Source organism: Diadema setosum, chromosome 17 (assembly GCF_964275005.1).
Source record: "Diadema setosum chromosome 17, eeDiaSeto1, whole genome shotgun sequence".
Classification (NCBI taxonomy): Eukaryota; Metazoa; Echinodermata; class Echinoidea; order Diadematoida; family Diadematidae; genus Diadema; species Diadema setosum.
In genome coordinates this window covers 13462762-13482207 of record NC_092701.1, presented here as the reverse complement: position 1 = coordinate 13482207, position 19446 = coordinate 13462762, and the positions used below count along the sequence as shown (strand labels likewise).

The window sequence follows — 19446 nt, the reverse complement described above, 5'->3', positions numbered from 1 at the left end:
CTTACAACCGCAAAAGAGGCTTATTGGGCAACAATTAAGAATCAAATGAAACAATCATGAGATGCTACTCTTCATCAAACAATTGGCTCATAGAATCTTTACTCACCAGAAGCTTGAGGATAGAATCTCTGTTCTTCTCCAGCTGCCTACCAAGCATTTGCCTGAATTTAATCTGCTCCTCACTCGGCTTCCCTCCACTGCTCTCTCCACCTCCTGGTCCACGGTCCCCGGGAGACACCAGCACACCGCCTCCCAGGGAGGATGCTGGAGTCGTACCAGACCCAGAGCTGGTGCCACCGCCACGCTGGCGGAGGGTGGAAGTTTTGGTACCACCACTGGATGGCTGACCGCTGGTTCCCCCGCTGCTGGACGATGGCTGGGTCTCCGATGAGAAGGGGGAAGTGACCGATGTGTTGGACATGCTGGACTCCAAATTGCTGCCAGGTGTACGCTTGACCAAAGTCTGCATGGCAATGAATGGGATTGATGGAATTCAGGTGCAAGTCATACAAGAGCATTTTGACTGTGCAATGTTGACTAGTTAGTATGCCGTCATCCAGGTTTGCTATAATCACACATGTCAGTTTAATCATTTTATCATAACAATCGATATATAGCTTGCAATACAATGAAACAGCATTTTATATCACACTTGCCAACATGTCTAATTGACATCCCACTTTTACTCATTAAAGAAAAAAAATACTTTCATTCACTATGCATATTCTATTCTGTCCATTTGTTAAGAAGACACTCGAAAGAGCCATAGGCTATCAATATCATATAAATCTATTTAGCTCTGAGTCAACTCTGTAAAAACAAAAACAAAAAAATCCATGAAGCAACAGTTGACAATCACAATTGCTACCATTGCAATATACATAAGTACTGTGTATGGTAAAAATATATCACAATTATGATAGTAAATTGACAGAATGGAAGAGGTACATTGTATTATCATTTCTCTGGTGATTTCTCTCCTTGGCAATACACAATGCACTTGTGATATGAGAGGCAGTATTTTCACAAGATGCGAGTTTTGCAAATATTCGAGTTGTATAAATCACACAATAAAAACACAAAAATACACAGCATATACATGAGACCTTTGCTTACTGTATGCAAAGTGTGATGTGATGGTCTGTAGGTGGTCAATTTCAAAGTAGTCAGATAACCGGACACTACACATCTTGAGGATTTGGTAACAAGCTACTCCATTCATTTGTACATATTCCATGCATGTTGATACATGTACTTGGATTTTAGTTTGCATTCATTAGTTTGTGGATACATCAGGCAGCCCTAGCTTTCTGGTAGCACAGCACAATCTTCTCCATTAGAGTTATCCACCTAACTTGTCTCTACTAGTCAACTGGTCCACAGAATTTAAAATGTTGCAGAATAGAAAAGCGAAACAGTTGCTTCACCTGACATGACCCATCTTCCTTGGCACCACAGTCACAGAAGAATGAGCCATGCTTGGCATAGGACAACTCATGTCCCTTGTGGCACACCTTGGCACAGATGGTGCACACTCCAACCCCATCCACCATCTTACACGTGTGGCAATGATACCTGGGACACAAATGTGAAGTCAATCATGGATGTAAGAGTGCAGACACAGGTCAGCTCATCTCAGAAGAAAAATTATGACCATTATCAACAACATCATAATTACAAATCATTATTTCAAAAAAAAAGAGAAAGAGATAGCAATTAAAACACTGTACGTTATAGTCCCCATCACAATTGAAAAAAAAAAATTATGGCGTCGATGGCGGATTTTCATTGTGAATAAAACCGAGTACATCATATTCTTAATGTCTTACACAGTAAATTTTTCCATATCCAAGTTTGAATAAAGATGAAGAGCGATGAAAATACGGAAGAACCAAACTATGTTGAAAATCTTCGTAGGAAAGAATCAAATGCCGACAGATAAATAAGAATGTCACATTTGCACACCTGTTTTCATACAATTCACTCTCAAAATTTAATGTTCAGAAATACAATTTTATGATAATGTCTACAAACTGCCCTACCATACAAGATAATATACATCAGAGCCATATGCTGGTGCTTTACAGTATGACTAGCAGCAGTCATTATCATTGCTACCTCCATGACACCATTCTTATTATTATCCACCCCATCTTCCCATCAACATCACTGCATCCCACTTCCCTCATCTCCATCAATGATCACTCACCAGTGTTGGTTCATGAACTCCTTTTGAGTGATGGTGAAGGTACAGAGTTTGTTGCACAGAGAATCCTCATCCTGAAAAGATCACCAAAGACAGACTGGTCAGTTATTAGCACCACCCACGATTTCCTCAAATCAGAATAACAGTCAATGAGGGATTGATGCACTTTTTCAAACAAATGACCCAACAAATGTATCACACTATACCAAGCAAAATATTACAGATTTTATTACCTAAGGGTTAAAATGAAAACGAAAGTTGGTAGTGTTTTCCACTTTCATTAGAAGATCACTTTCCCCTATCTGAACATTATTACACAGAAATAGACAAAGAAGGCAAGAAATAATTTGTCATTAAGTTTGCACTGCGCTTACCAGAAGTAGTAAAATACATACAGCCATCACTCATCTCACAAACTGCTATATCGTTGTCCAATTCTCTCTTGACAAACACCTCATCCTAGATTATCACATCAATTCCCAGAATCCCCTCATCTGTTTTTAATTCAAATATTTTGCTCATTAACCACATTTGTTAAAGATGATCATTTGGTGACTGCATCCCCATCCCTGGAATTCCACCCACCGAATCTTCCCCTCCTGAATCCTCCTCCTCCAGTACGATGTCCTCCGCCCAGTCAGAGTCCACATCTTGCATGGCAGCATCCATGTCAATGGCAGGGAATGCAGACCTATGGTGTGGCCAAGAGTACGGGTTGATGAGAGTTGATGGAGGCATTTCAGTAAGTACCAAAAATCATGATATATAACATCACAATCAAAATCCACCACTGTAAAACCCAGCATATGCAAAACATGATGGAAACATACAGAAAACTTTCATTGGTTGGGGTGATCATACAAAATAAGTTGGGTTTCTGCCATCCTTGGCTTGAGAAAGTCTATAGGTTGGTAGAAGCCTAACCTCTGTAATATGATGGAAACATATTGAATAGCTTCATGACACTGGAGAGGCCAAACAGTTATAACAAACTTAAAAAGAAATTACCGTTTCTTTGACTATCACTCCAGCTTGAAACACTAATGACAATTTAATTATGATGACATTCTTAAAGGTGCAAACCCAGCTGCACTGAGAGAACAAGTCAAGTGAAGATATTAAACAGATAGCTCATTTATGTACAACAATATTGAGAAGTGTACAGCACATGGTGCAATAATACTATTCCCTTCCTAAACAGACACTTGCTGTAGTTACTGTTGTCATAGTGGTTACCCTGCATTTAAAGTCTATTCAGAATGAGCTTTATTCACTCTACCCTAAAAGAATATTTCCATCTTTATTTCACTATGAAAGGTTGTCTTACTTGTCTCCAGACTGTTTGAGTGCTCCAAGTACATTGGCCATGTAGGAGAGGAGATAGCAAGCTGCTTCCATCATGGTGTGGTGCTGAAAATACAATGAAAAATTTGTGACTAGGAGTTGAACTCTTAACAAAGAAGCAGTTGATATTTCAAAAGACAGAGACTACAGGCTGAGAGAGTAAAAGGAAATAACAATTTTTGTAATTCAACCCAAAGTGAAATTTCAAAAGTTTTGTTGACACAAGTTTACACAACTTAGAATAACAACTTTAACAACATAATGGTGAATATATCTCTAAAACTGTTTGTGAATAATTTGTTTTTCATATGCAGAAAAGTTTTGAAATATCAACATGCATCAAGTCAAATATGTGTATTAAAAAGACAATCTGACAAGATACAAAATTATAACCCTCAAACATATGGTAAAGCAATTAAGATCTAAAGGACAAATACAGTACATTACTTTACTTAACTTTACTTTAAAATAATACATCATCACAACTAAGATATCCCTGCTGATTAAATAAAGAGGAGCAAGTTACTAAAGTTACTTCTTACTTTCCACATTCTAAGGACATATTAGACACTATAACAGCACCTCCCTCATCCACTTTTACTAGTTAAAGACAATGTTATGATACAACATTCAAAGATCTGCTTCATCCCGAGTGACACATGTCTACCAACCTTTCCCTCTGTAACATCCTCACTAATCTTCTCAGCAACATTCTTGTGAGACAGGTATGTCTTGCTGTGGGTATAGAGAAGCCAAAAAGACATGATAAGTGAATGGACGAGCCCTTGTTAGGATGGTACCACAGAGTCTTCCATACAAGTGATTCTTCTTCTAAATTGAGCTTGACTAGTTATTCCTCATAAACACGAACAGATATCAACATGTCGTATCGGGGGGAATAGCAATAACACACATTGATTTTTAACTTCTGTACTTGAGACACAAAAAGATTATTCACACTCCTCATATTAACACCATCTACTGGTATATATATATATATATTTTTTTTTTAATTCACATACATTGCATATTACTGCTTAAGACTTTCACGACACATAACATTATGCCAGACAGAAAGACTAACTTGTGGAGATTCTTTTTTTCCAATAGGATCTGGTGGACAAAGATTTAGAATGGAAAGAACTGCTTTGATATGTTACTACACTTTACAGATATTGCTGGAAAAGCATTAAAAAAAAGTAGATATAATCAAAATGACTAGAATCACCTGATTAACAAGATAAGAATGACAGCCCTAAAAAACATGGATGATATCTCACCATGATGAGAGCCAATCACCCGCAGCCCTGAACAGCTCCACATGGCCGACTCCAGACCCTGCCCCAGCCAGTGTGATCATGACTGGCATGAGTTCAGCAATCCCAAAGGACTCACTGCCTACACTGGACAACAGCTGTGTGCACATGGGTATCAGGGCTTTGAGGAGGGCCGACGCCACGCCTTCACCCACAGGACTGTACAGACAGACACACAACAAAGACAATTTTTATGTACCTTCATACTCTACAGTATATAGTGCTTCACATAGCTTGTAGCTACCAGTTGCCGGATCAGCTCAGCTTGCTGGACTGTATGGTCTATTATCACAGAGAAGTATAATCTTCAACTTGAAAGTGCCATTTTCACTTTATCTTCACCTTACATCATATCCTCTCTGACGTAATTTCAGTAACATGTTAAATTCTTCAGGCATATTTCATCAAGCTTCATAAGTATATGTTATCCCATTCAGTTTATGTTATCCCATTATCACAAGCAAATGTTCAAAGTCAGATGTTCCTGGAGAGAAAACAATCTTACATAAATGATGAGGAAAATTCAATTAGAATCAGAGAAATCAAAGTGGCAAACCAGCAATCACATACACATGATGACAAAACACACTGCTCAATGTCAGTAGATTAGGAACATCTCTAAAACATGTAATACTCATATGTCTACAGTGTCAAACAAGTAATGTCACTGCTTGCATAATTTTAGATAAATTCTACTGTCAAGAGGGCTTAAGAACAATTTGGGATCTCTCTATGTACAAAGTAGAATAAGAGTTGCACTCCACTGACATATGTATGGTCACATGACTTTGTCACCACTTTGGGTCCCTTAAGGACAGGAAATACTGTAAGATATTCCCCTCCATACAGTCATGTCTTGAGCCCATGGTCTTCTACTCATGCAAGAAGTCACTCAAGCTTGTGTATCGATTGATGTAAATTCTGAGTCATCCAGGTAACATTCAATTAAGGTACAAAATTACTCAACAAAATTAGACAAGCTGATGAACCGTTCAGGATCAGATTTGAAACTGTTCTTGGAATTAAAACGTCCAGATGCACTGATGCACTAAAAAGTCTATATGTACTGATTTAATTTGGTGCTTTAATCACAATTGTGTAATATTTTCCTCTTTCCGATCCAATGCCATTTGTAACTTCTCACCTGTTCTCCTTGACAATGTATGAGGTGAGGCTCTGCAGTAGAATGCGGTTCTCCTGACCCTTGCCACTGGGGTCGCTGTCTCGGATGATGCCAGCCAGCCAGTGCTGCAGGGCCTGGGGATTGGAGCTGCCCTGGCGACCCAGTGAGGTACAGAGAGTGTCAAGGTAGGTGTCACTGGGATGCTCTTCAGCTGCAGAGGGGGAACATTGTACACCAGTCTTTTACAGACTTCTTCAATGTTTACACAGGTCAGGTGTATCATCTTTCTATACTCAGATGGCAGTACTTATGCTACATCATTATGATCACTGTATACTTTGAAGCTAAATTTAAAAAGGAATGGCATGGTATTTCTGTCTATTAAAGAGGCTATCATCACACACACAAAAAAACACAAATATTTTCAAGAAATTGTCTACTTAAAAGAAAAGTATGGTCAGCTATTATCCAACATTTGCAGCCTCTGTTCATACTTCATACTTCAAACTTTTCTCACATATCTCACACAGTAATGAAACAAGCACGTTTGAATGTGACAAACACATTTACATCTTCAGTGTTACCTAGTTGCATGAGCTTGTTAAAGAATTTGAGGACTTTGGTGCCAAACTCCACAGAGAGGTTCTCATTGGCAGCAGATAGCAGGAGTTCAATCAGCTCTGGAAAAAAGAAAGTCAATTAGCATGGTGTCAATACATCTTTTCACCTGATAAACAAACAAGCAGCACAATATTCTATTTAGCAAATTGACGGACAATTAGTAGCTCAAATTGTATCTGTAGAGATAAGCACAACTCTGCGACAGAAATCATATCAATATAAAAACTTGATCAACCATAAAACTCAGTCATGCTTCTGTACATCAGGCTTTCAACACAAAAAACTTTTCAAATTTCAGTGTCTACTGATAATACCACTTCATAAATTTCCAGATAGCTTTTCATCCACATACTATAAAATTTCATGATTATCAATATTAGTTGAAGGAATATCCCTTGCTCTACCCTGGCTTTGGGTTTTGTGTGGTCATCATCAGATGTTACACTTTAGGTATGGAATCCTAAAATAACCTAAACTGCAGCACAAGTCAGTATTTCTTCTGATGGTGGTAACATACAAACCTGCATGCTCTGTGTACACCTTGCCCAGTGCTCGCTTGGCTGGTTCCTTGTCTAAATGAGCCTCCATGGCCTGCACACATTCCTGGTAGATGGAATCCTCCAAGCAACTACACAAATATCAATACATGGGATTGTGTCATACGATAACATACATGAAAAGGTTGTGATTACTGTGTATGAATAAGTCTTGAGTGGAGAATACTGATATATCCTCTTATGATAAACTGGCTTTCAACTACCTTGCAAGGTAGAAAAATAAATCAACTCCAGGGTCTATAGAAGTTGGACTAATACCTTCTACTGATTTCTTGTGGAGTTCAGTAGAAATAAATCTGCATTTCACATACAAAAGGTCTGGGCTTTCTTTTCATTAAAAACAGAACTACACTAGTGTAGACTCTGTAAACTTTACATGCAGAACAATGTATGTAAGTGTGTCTATGTACACACTGTGAATCCCTACAATGGATTTCATGACAATGTACAGTCATGATATGTACAGCCTGACATACTATGAAACCATGTTGAGATAGATACAGCAATGGATTATAAATACAGGTGATTCAGTTTGCGTGTTTGCACCTTCACTTTAATAGTTTTATCCCATTCCTTTTCCAACCACACACTTATCCACTACTACAGACAAAAGCAGGTAAAAATGTGGTGGCAAAAGTGTTATTCACAGTATACATTACGCATCAAAGTATAACAACTCAAACTGGCATTCACCTGTCCTTCTGTGCATGCTTGGTAAAAATGTCATGGAAGTTGACAAAGACTTGATAGTAGAGACGGGTGAGGAACGCATCCTCATCAGCTGGTCCAAGAATCTGGCTCACAGCACTGGATGCCTGTGCATTTGGAGATTGTAGATACATTTAAAAAGAAATCAAATCACAATGTGTTGATAATTAATATAGCTATTCTTTGTCAGTTGGCAATAGTCTATCACCATTCACAGGATTATCCAAAAGGATGGTAATTGCTGAACAAATACTACTAATATCACCTGGATTACAATAATCAGTTCTGCCAACATTCTCACACATCAAAGCCAGAGACATTTCAGCATGTATCTCAACAGGCAACAGTAATTCCAAATTAATGGATGGGTTATATTGATTACCTCAGAAGAGGAAGGAAAAGTAAATTTTTGAGGGCACTTCCTGCAAAATCAGGGAGACTTTAAGCCGTTGAAGACGAGTCCCAAATATACTCGGGCAGGTGTCTTTGGGAATAACGTGTTATAGCAAAATCAGAGCACCCTCAATGGGGTAAGCAAATCTAAATTGTGTGTCATGCCATATTCAGAGAATGCTGTTGACTGCAAAGTTTGACTTCCTCATCATTTAATTTCATCTCTACATTCCTCATTCTTCAAATAAAAAAAAAAAAACACACAAACAAACAAGAAATGGGAGTTGTGATTGACAGTGTCTAATACTCACAGGTTCAGCCACAGACTCTGTGCTAGCATCCAGGAGTAGAGGGAAGAGAACATCCACCATGCGGTCCTTGTTGGATGACGACTCTGGACACCAGCTGTAATGCATGATACCAATGAAACCATAATTAACAGTTCAACAATCTTTACAAATATGATTAATAAAACAGTAAATATGAATAATAATGTGCATGTACATGTATTGATTTAGAGGCAAAAGGATGATGCCCTACAGCAAGTTTCAAGTCTGTCAATGGAATATGTAAGTTCGTCTATAATGTTACATGAGTCATCTACTGGCACATGCGCTGTGAAATAGGTAAACTAGGCTATGCAAAATGGGAAAACTACTAAACATAAAGTTGTATGACTGAAAGGTTTGATGAAGAAAATGTCCCGAAGAAGTTAAGAGACATCATTTGACAACTTTGTATCCCCTACACCAATGGATAATTTCTGCCAAGTTTTGTTGTAATAGGTTTTACAAAGACAAAAAGCCAGTCAATGCTTACAGTCAACACACAAGGGACAAAATGCTAACTGTGATACTCCACTCGGTCTGGGGCTCAGATAAGCAAAAAACTGAACTACGTGTATCTCCCAGTCCACGGAATTTTCAGTTGTGCTGAGTTTAACATGAAACTATGTGTACATCTCCCATATTGAGCACTGCATGACAGAATTTCTGACATACACCAATGGTCTATGAAAGCTTCTATTTTTTTTCTTAATTTTCAATGTTTTCCACATTGCCTCCAGGCTACTACATGTAATATAATACATGACAACCATCAAAGTAGTGACATTTACACCACTTTGATTTGAAAATTGAGCTTGACACAGGAAGTGTTAAATACAGAGGCCATGACCTCCAACCTGTTATGTCAGGTGACGACAATAATCTGGTACATGTAAATAATTCTTGGTGACTCACTCTGATAGATTTGTGCAGAACTGGACGAGGGTGGACATAACATGCTGGACAGCAGCGGCAATGTTGAAGTTTGTCTGACCTAAGAGGGAAAATCATAGATGACATGAAAAATTAGCATGGGAAAGCACACACAAAATATGCAGGCCTGGCAAAGTCAAATGGTGATGAGTCAGTAGACGAAATATTCAAATTCCAACAATAACTAATATGTAAGGTGTATAGAAATCTACAAACTACCAGGCAAGCCTAATGTGGTGCCGCAATGACATAAACCAATCACAAATGGGCCTTGGAATGCTTGCATTCTAGAGAATTCTAGCAATGTATGTTGTACTGTAACATCCTGCACTATAATCAAACACACATTTCCCTTTTATGATCAAGTTGGCTTTAATACAAAAAGGAAAACAAGATGAACAAAATTCATCAAAATCACACATACAGTGAGAAAATCAAGAAATTGTATAGTTTCTCCTGTTTTCCCCATAGAATGATATTGGTCATGACAGCATACACAAACAAGATGGTATGATGTAATCAATTCTCATCTCTCCCCTTGGTTTGTGGAAAAAAAAATATCATGAAAATTGCGAGTTTGGCTGGTAATTGAATAAACTACCCCTTCCCACATTGTGGCTATCATCATCCATGTTATCATCACTAGCCCACTGCAACACAGAAGAAAAATAGGTCCTCCTCAGAAGACACACCCTAATTCTTGTTAACTCACTTGAGAAGAGACCAAGGTGTGCAGACCTAAGAGCATTCAGGTAGTTTTCCAGTAAGTTGTTATCCTCAGTCGGGTTGTCAGTCTATGAAGGAGAAAGAATAAAATAATATTTAGAGACAAAACGGAACAGTACTTTTTGGGGTTGAAAAGAATGACATCATCCCCAAATTCCGATGCTACAGATTAGCTTTAAATGGCAAAAATATTTACAAATGAATCCGCTTTATAATGGTATGCTCATTTGTCAGAAAGGAAAAACTGAACAAAACCAAGCAGTAAGCCATCACTCGTCTCCTGTCCCCCCCCCCCCCCAAAAAAAAAAAAAAAAAAAAAAAACCTTGAAAAAAAGCTTCATTTTTCCCATCTTTCTATGACTTACCCATGAGATGACAGGAGGGTATTCACTGAGTGAGACCCTCTTCCATTTCTCCACAGCAGTCTGGACGGCTGCCGGTAGAGCCACCAGCATGGTCAGGCTGTGGGCTGAGACACAGGAGGCTCGGCTGGAGGCTGTAGTGAGGACTGCACCATAGGCATTGATGGCCTGAGGGCCTAGCTGCTCTGCCTTCACCTCAGAGCTTTTCTCCAGCTGACTCAGCAGGCAGGATCTGTTGAGTGCCATGTGAGATACATGTAGCAAAAGGCACAAGACTTCTCAGCAAGCACTGAGTTTCTCCTATATCCAGTCTATCACTTCACATTCCTCTATCAGATATAACAAGGAAGATGGTAGTACTAGTTCTGCTCATGACAAAATATCTGCTCTTGAATTTCTCACCATTAATACCACATCATTACATTTCAGAATATACTCATTTTGTTTTATTTTCCCTTCTCTACCCAACTGTTTCTGCGCTTACCTGTCATACAAATTCATGTATCAAGTAGTAAGTGTGTGCCACATTATACTTCTTTATATCTCATGTTTCTGAAAAAAAACTTTGTTAGAACAGATAATGTCTACAAATCAGATGTGAAAACTGATGTCACTTATTCTATTTTATTACTCTGGTGCCGAGTGATAATTCATTTTGTTTATAGCAAAACTCATGAGTGTTGATTTTTATCCATGCACAAATCTAAGAGCAAGGATGACCAAAATATTAGAGCCTACATCCTTGCCAGCCTCTCACCTTGAGTACAATGTGAAAACCTCCAGTAGCTGACTGACAATGGGCTGCAAGTCTTGGCTCACTTCCATCCCTTTCCTAGGGTTGTCATCATCCTGAAATACATCAAACAGATTTCAAACCTCCAAACCATTTATCCAAATTTGCTCTGCTGCAATTATATAATGACACAGCTTATTCATCAGTGAAAAAGGATAGAATATATGAGATCAGTAACTTTTCACACTGTACAATCATATACATTTGTTTTTGTAGGCTTCAACACTACACTTTGAAAACAAACATGCATATATACAAATGTAAATCTCTGTCAGCTATAGGTAACTATCCGGGGGTGGGGTCCAAAATGGAGGACCAGAGAAAGATCCATCTATTTTAAGAACAAATGACAGTAACATACCATGGCCTTGACAAAATGTTCCTGAAGAGAGCTCTGAAGCTTGCCAATGACAGAGTCTAGGATGTAGAGTAAGTGCAGACTGGGAAGCTCTGTGGCTGGCAGGATCTCACTCTGAGAGGCATTCAGCGGCATCTGAGACAGCTACAAGAAATGACGAAAATAGATAGTATACTTGAATTGTGATAACATATCATTAAGATTACATATTTTGTAAGTGTATGCTTTTTAGATGTCTCGTAACATTACATAGTCACATACATGTACAAACTTACGTCTCAAACATGCAATATCAGTGCTTGTAAATGGGCAACTTCCACAAAAATGAAAACATATTTGATATCGACTCCGCAAATACACACCATAACAGTTCTTGATACTGCTGACATTTCTCTGCTGTAGAGAAGTAAATGAACAGGTGATCAATTTCTCCTCAGACAAAACAAGCAGATTATGCTTTACATTTTTGATAGTTAATGTGATGAAAATTAATACGTCTGTTTGTTCTAATCAACATAGCATAATACAAGGTGACCAAAGTACCACATAATATCTTTGTGTCTTGTTTGATCTAACATTGAAAGGTTTTCTGCTCCCCGTGTACAAGTATACTGCATTTTAACACCCAATATCAGAAAACACAATATGTGACATACCTGGCGTGCAATGGACTCCTGAGCCAGCTGGACATCAAACTTGACGGTATGGCAGTTCTTGGTCACGATGTCCAGAAGGCTCTCAACCTCTGTATCCGGTAGTCTCTGCTCACACAGGTGCTCCTATCAAAATGTAAGAGATCACACAAATAGGTGGCGGTTTTCAAAGACAAGTAATTATTGACAACAGTGGACTCGTGCTACAGCAGGATGAATATTAAAGGTAGGGAATCCCATTTGCATGCCTTAAATGAAGAGTTGTATAAATACAGTGGTATGTTGAAGAGAGTATCATTTTAGAAACTCCCATAAAGTATTGAAAGTGGACGGTAACATTTAGTACATTTTTTTGACCGTTAGATTTTGAATTGAATTTTTTTCGGGGCTCACCGTAAATTCCAGTACATTACTAGGCTAGCTTTGCAGACCCATGCACTGCATGTGTGTTCATCATGACATATTTTGTGAAGAAAGTTCATCAACTCAAGCCTTATTTCTATATACATTCTTGCCACACACTTTATATGTTATTACATCTGCTCTTGTACTTCTAGATTTGTGTTTATAGATAACAAATACAGAAGACTGCAACAAAAAGGCTTAAGTGTGGCTGACACACAGAACTACTGAGTAGTTGAGTTTTGTGCATTATTCAAATTGTAGATAACTGTTGACTTCCAAATTTCTCAGCAGTGGCCTAAACAAGTCCCCTGAGGTTCATATCTAATGTTTTGCTGCATTTTGGGAGGTCTGTAAAAGGTATCCCCTACCTTTAAACTACAGTGGCAAACAAAATGAATTTTCTCTTAGAAAATTTGTGGGTTCAAACTGACAGGAATACAAAGTTCTTTAAAACTTGACCAATTTTTTTGTCATATCATTTCAGACCTCATCTGATCATGCCCAACATGTCTGACACTGACCTTATAGTCCAACACAAGTTGGATTCATTAGACCTCAATCAAATACACTTTGGTTGGTGGCCAGGAAGCAAAAAACTTTGCTTCTGACGAGTGACAGATGTGAAAAAAAAATCTCTGTGGAACCATGGTATAAGTAATGTCCTTAAACATATCCCCTGTATATTTAGGGTGCAAGAGCCCTACCTTGATCCATGTACTGTACTTAGAGGCAGCCATGCGTGGCACCCATCGCAGAGAGTGTAGAATCTCATGCTGCGTCAAAGGTCTCTCACTGTCGCAGTGCTGTCCCTCCAGGAGCTTGATGTATGCCACAGATGGCGCCATCCGTCCCAGAAGCCTCCAGCAGATGATGCCGGTGTAATGGATGGCACAGCCGTCCTGGTGGTCCAGCTGGGAGGAATTGCGGCGGGCCTCCACGTCACACTCGCTGCCAGCCCCAAGGAGTTCAATGACAGCTGAGTAGAGCTCGTTGTAGTCAAAGTTGGGGTCGTACAACACCTCACATGCCTGTGAAAATCAAATATACATGGTAAACAAAAAAAAATAAGCTCTGTGTCTTAACTATCAATAGCCTGAGGGAGGCTGAAATAGAGCCTCAACATTTTTTGTAATAATTTTGCAATGCAAAAGGATCTCAAGCTGAAATTTTCAGACTTTTCTTCTTTCACATCTTGTGCACATTTTAAGACCCCATTTGCAAAAATTGGGGTAATGGATGCGAAGATATAGGACATTTGTAGCCAACATCACAAAAAATGGTTACAATGATTTTTGTATGTACAAGGTTAAGGCTTTAGAAGAAGCATTGTTAGAAGACTTCTTTTTTTTTTTTTTCGTTTTTAGTCAGATAACATCATTTTTGGCTACCATAAACTATTCTACACAACAAAACTCTGAAAATCAAAGATTTACAAGAAAATGAATACATAAGGTATCTGCTGTGATGTGGTAGCTACATGTAAAATGCTAAAAAATCCAGATTTTCTGGAAAAATTTGCATATCTGCAAGATTGCATTAACGAATATAAAGTTTTAATACTACATTTTTAGACTACATGACAAACTATACACATGCCAAATTTGATTGCATTTTCTCCTGAAATGGGGGTAGAGCTGAAAAAAAAGGATTCCTTTAAAAAAATATTATCTGTACAATTGATTTAGACAATAAATATCATAAATTTGACTATACATTCTTGTAAAATACATGAGGGGACAGAGACAAGCCAAGTTTGGTAACAATTGCTTGATAAATGGCCGAGATCTAATGGTAAGGAGGGCTAAATTACCCCCCCCCCCTTTTGGATCAAAACTTGCACTTTCAGATAAGAGGAGTGTTGCTGTGACATCCTGATTCTCACCCCCTTGTCAATGCTTGGTCCATTGCGATCAACGTCTTGAGATACCAGGTTGTAGAAGCAGCGTTTGAAGCAGGACGAGTCCAGCAGACCAGGGTGGGGGTTGTCTCCAACTGTGGCCTTTCGGTAGTTGTCCTCCACTTCGCGACACGACGTGTAGAACTTGGTGACTGGGATCCCGCCTCGCTCATCTTGGTACAGCATAAGGGCGGGGTCCGATGATTGCACTGTGAAGATATTCCATTGCACCTGTCGCCAAATCAAATATGAAAGAAATCATATTCTCATCAAACTTTACTTTCTAGTGAGTACAGCACCCTGAGGATATATATTTATCAGTATTATTGATGTTAATGTTAAAATGGAAGTACTTCTTGAGCAAACTTCTTATCAAGGTTTAGGATCATTCAAAGTTGCAAAAAGTGCTGTGCTTTAGTGGCAGCCAAGTGAAAACCAATCACTTAACATGAGTATTTATGTTGTTGCTATGGTAGCTCCAATCAATGACACTTACAATAAGTGTAAACCTCTTTATGACACAGGAACCCTGACATCTTTTCTCACATTATGTTTGTTAAAGTGACTAATAAGTTATCACTACAGTCCTTATTAAAAGGTTTGGCCATATAGGTACAAGCTAAGGGGGTGAGAGAGAGACAAAGGAGAGTCTGGTTCTGCCACACATTGGGATACACCTGTATGATATCCTTGGTTTTGAGTACTATGAATCTTATAAAATGTGACCGACAAGTGCAGTTTCATGACTATCAATCATTGCTCTACATGATGACAGGCTGGTGGTAAACCTGAGACAAATGATGAACTTGTCAAGGGAGGCCCTTGTGATGCAAGTATGCATCATAGCTAAATATATGAGGAAGACAGTCTATTAGGGGAGGGATGAGTCACCTGATCATAGAGCTGGCTTGGAGGTTGTGAGTAGTGGTGAAGGAAGTACTCAAAGATGAGCAGGAGACGACAGATAGCCATTGGGTTCTTCTTCTTCATATTTCTGGCAAGATTCAAATCAAGGACTTGGTCAAATCATTATCACCTTAAAATTATTAGACACAGTCAACAGAGTACAGAAAGTAATATGTCCTTCATTTCATGGCAATGTTCTCTGATTACAAAAACAAACAAACAAACAAACAAACAAACAAACAAACAAAAACTGAATAGCCTTCTGGTGATTCAGTTATGTGAATGATCAATAAAATGTATTACTCCATAGTCATAGAGAGAAGGTTCAATGAGACTTTTGCCTATTTAGTTCATGGGAATAACTTTTTTACTCTTAATAGTTCCAGAGCCAGTAAAGTGCATGCATACCAGGTATATTCCAGGTTTTTCAATATCATACTGTAACCATATGGTTTAAATGGATGTAATCACTTTTATTTTCATGCAGATAAATAGGAAAATTTGCTCTGAAAGTTGTAGCGATGTTATTCAATTGGTACAATGCATTAAAGCATTTGTCTGAAGAGAAGTATTTTCCCCCTTTTCTGTATCAGAAAATGCAGCTTACCAAATACAGATAACAGATATACACATACTATTAAAAACTTCCTGCACAAACAAAGTGTAACTATGTGCACATAACTTGGGATGATATAAAAAAAATGCAAAATGCTGCAAAAAGGTTTGCACTAGTAAGGCATGTTTCCCTATGACACTAGAGTTCTTGAACACAACAGATAATATGAACTCTTCTTTCACTTTTCTTTCTTTGTGATCTATTCTTTTCAGTGCCTCCCATTACCAGACAGTTTGACAAAGCTCTCTTTAGGATGGAGGCAAGGAAACATCTCAGCAGCACCTAATGTAGACACTATGAGTGACTCACAGGTCATGGGAAGTCTCAACGATGATGTTTGCACACTGGGTGAGGATGATCATCTTACTGCTCTTCTTGAAGCTGTCAAACACAAACAGCAGCAGCTGGATGTGCTCTACATTCACATCTAGACAGAGAAACACAGGAAGACAAAGATTGTAAAGTAGCTTTTGTGGAGTGAGGGATAAGGTGGGTTGACTATTGTAGATGCCGAATATGTCGCAAGGGTTTTACTTTTGCAAATTTAACAACCCACATGTACCAAAATATTACCCTCTGGTTACACGAGTACAAAGCATGAGAGGGATGTACAGTTTACATATAACATGGGCAGGTAACTATATCAAACATAAAACTGATGGGAGAGAATTGACAATTGTCTTTACTGTAACTTGATTTCATTTGTAACTGGTAAATATAATGTATCTTATTTACCTGAATTTCCTTGTTTCATGAAATTTATATAAATATTTTTTGCCTATTTTTAATTTGTGAGATATGAATATACTTAGTACAGTCAAATCACTGTCTAGAAAGAGCAGAAACTTAAGAAAAGCCTTGAGTGTTGATAAAGAACCAATCCCCAACCTGCTGCTTCTCGGAGAGCAGGCCAGAATGAAATACTGTATACGCCGAATATTTCGCAAGGTTTTTATTTTCGCGAATTTCGCGAATCCTGTGCTTTTCGCGAAATTAAAAACACGCGAAAATATTTACTCTGATCCCGATATAGATGTGACGCATGTACATTTCTCTGTTCAGTACAGGACTCCACGATCGCGAATTTAGCCACTCGCGAAATCGTCTGGAATTCCTGATTCGCGAAAATTTATACTCGCGAAATATATGGCGTATACAGTATAAAAAATCTTCTGACCTTCTTCATCTTGCTGTGTGTCCTTCCTCAGTGCCCACTCCCTCAGGGTAGAGAGGAACTTCTGCCACACTCTCAGCCCCACAGACATGCCATGTTCTTCAGCCTCTCTCATCCCCAGCTGCTGCCTCTTGATGAGGATGTGGGCCAGCACGGCCAGGGTGCGTGGGGGGAGGCTCAGGGGCCAGGAGGCTGAGCTGGACGGCTGCACTCCCAAGTGGCCGAGCAGGGTGTCCTTCAAAACCAATCAGGGAAAAACAAAGGTCGGTTTGATCTCTCACACTGTCATCATTTCATGAAATATGCATTAAAGAGTAAAGACAGTCTGACCTCAGTGATTCCACCATGGCGGGACTGGTGGGCATCTGTATAAGCGATTTGGCTGGATGGGAAAAATATACTCAAATGCGGCACTTTCTAGCTCATTCTGCTGGGGATATACACATGTTAACATCAACTTACCAATGCTATGATTACGTGCATGATATTGTCATGTATCATAGTGCAAATGTTATAGAAATAAAATGACATGTATGTAAAATATCCCTTCTCATATCTGTTTGTCTGACTGACAGAGAATGAGATGAAGAAATTATGGCTCGTCAAATACTGCAGCTATATGGTACCACTAAAATGCATTACCAGTTGACTAACACAGCATCAAATGCTGTCGTCTCTTGCAGTTAAAGGCAACTGAAGTTTGTGAATTGTGCACACAAATTTTGCAGCTCTTATTAAGTTTCATTGACAAAATCATTCACAGGGAAATAAAGTACATGATTATTAAAGATTTGGCACTGAAAATGAGATATTACACCAGAAATATAATGACAAAATTGTGTTAACATACCTGGAGCTTTGGTGAAAGTAGATTTGATGCAAGGAGTGTATGACTGAAGTACAATAGAACTGAAGAAAACTCATCAGATAGGTGTGCTGAAATGAAAATTTGATCAGGAAGTGGTGAATACGTTTTATAGACTTATGATGCTTTCACAATTTGCTTTATGCAGGCAAGAGATATTACACATATTCAAAAAACTGCTCTGCACTTGCAAAACAGCTGTCAATACAAATCTTTTACTTTGCGGTATCTCATTCCTATCTACTACAGACAAAAAGCAGGCAGGAATACAGCATACTCACAATATCTTAAGTACCGCATGATCAATATCCTCTTAAAAAATGCAATACACCTTAATCAACAAAATGATGTGTGTTTTCCATACTTTATTCAGTCTTCACATACCACATGATTTTTTTTTTCCCAATTGGAGATTTTGTAGATGACTCAATGTCACATCTTACAATTACATTGCATTAAAGACTATGATTTCTGGAGATGATTAACATAAACAGCAAGATATCAAGTACCAATCAGATTTGATGTATTCAGCAAATGCCCTGACTGAAACAGAGAATAGACTAACATACACACACAATCACATACAAACACACAAGATATGACATCTTACTGTTTTCCATCTTGATGGTGCCTTTGTCAAGGTCTTTGATGACACTTGCAAGCCCTGCTGTATGGTTCTCTAGGAAGGCCAGGCTGAAATGACACAATAACATTGACAGAGTTTACACATGGGGACATTGCTCAGGGGAGTGTTTCATCAATTTAGTCAGTGCTGACAAGTTATTTCAATAAAATCCTTGGGTTTTGATTGGCTGAGATGCTCTGGTCACTGACTGTTACTATGGTAATTATCAGTGACTGACAACTTGTCAGCGCTATCAACTTTCATGAATCGGTACCCAGGTCTGTCACAACTACACTACACACTCAAATTATAACTTCAATATGAAACCATCACAACTGCCAAGCCACAGAAATCTGTATGACATAATACATGTAAATGTAGTGAAAATAAAACATAATGGTTAATTTTGCTCTTAAAATATTTGGAAAGCATCGGTGTAGATTGTCTGTGGATTTTGAACTAAACTTTGCATGAACTTTGGGCCATTCGGTTCAAAATCTACTGAGAGAATTTCCTGTCATATGTCTACTATCTTATCA

The 19446-nt window shown here is 38.5% G+C and overlaps 1 protein-coding gene across 1 annotated transcript in view; it reads right to left on the bottom strand.

Annotated features, from left to right (window-relative positions):
• The window catches only part of LOC140240742 (E3 ubiquitin-protein ligase UBR4-like), a 91731-nt gene that overhangs the window by 58180 nt on the left and 14105 nt on the right, over positions 1 to 19446 (bottom strand). Inside the window, exons 15-39 of the mRNA XM_072320508.1 lie at positions 18893 to 18975; positions 18268 to 18353; positions 17421 to 17652; positions 16553 to 16670; positions 15613 to 15715; positions 14707 to 14952; positions 13529 to 13852; positions 12423 to 12545; positions 11770 to 11910; positions 11373 to 11464; positions 10619 to 10847; positions 10240 to 10321; positions 9510 to 9588; positions 8580 to 8673; positions 7861 to 7982; positions 7132 to 7238; positions 6574 to 6669; positions 6011 to 6200; positions 4831 to 5025; positions 4222 to 4285; positions 3534 to 3616; positions 2792 to 2897; positions 2210 to 2280; positions 1428 to 1575; positions 107 to 463 (exon numbers count right to left, since the gene is read on the bottom strand). Coding sequence (XP_072176609.1) covers positions 107 to 463; positions 1428 to 1575; positions 2210 to 2280; positions 2792 to 2897; positions 3534 to 3616; positions 4222 to 4285; positions 4831 to 5025; positions 6011 to 6200; positions 6574 to 6669; positions 7132 to 7238; positions 7861 to 7982; positions 8580 to 8673; positions 9510 to 9588; positions 10240 to 10321; positions 10619 to 10847; positions 11373 to 11464; positions 11770 to 11910; positions 12423 to 12545; positions 13529 to 13852; positions 14707 to 14952; positions 15613 to 15715; positions 16553 to 16670; positions 17421 to 17652; positions 18268 to 18353; positions 18893 to 18975 — 3571 coding nt within the window. The remainder of the gene's footprint in view (positions 1 to 106; positions 464 to 1427; positions 1576 to 2209; positions 2281 to 2791; positions 2898 to 3533; positions 3617 to 4221; positions 4286 to 4830; positions 5026 to 6010; positions 6201 to 6573; positions 6670 to 7131; positions 7239 to 7860; positions 7983 to 8579; positions 8674 to 9509; positions 9589 to 10239; positions 10322 to 10618; positions 10848 to 11372; positions 11465 to 11769; positions 11911 to 12422; positions 12546 to 13528; positions 13853 to 14706; positions 14953 to 15612; positions 15716 to 16552; positions 16671 to 17420; positions 17653 to 18267; positions 18354 to 18892; positions 18976 to 19446) is intronic.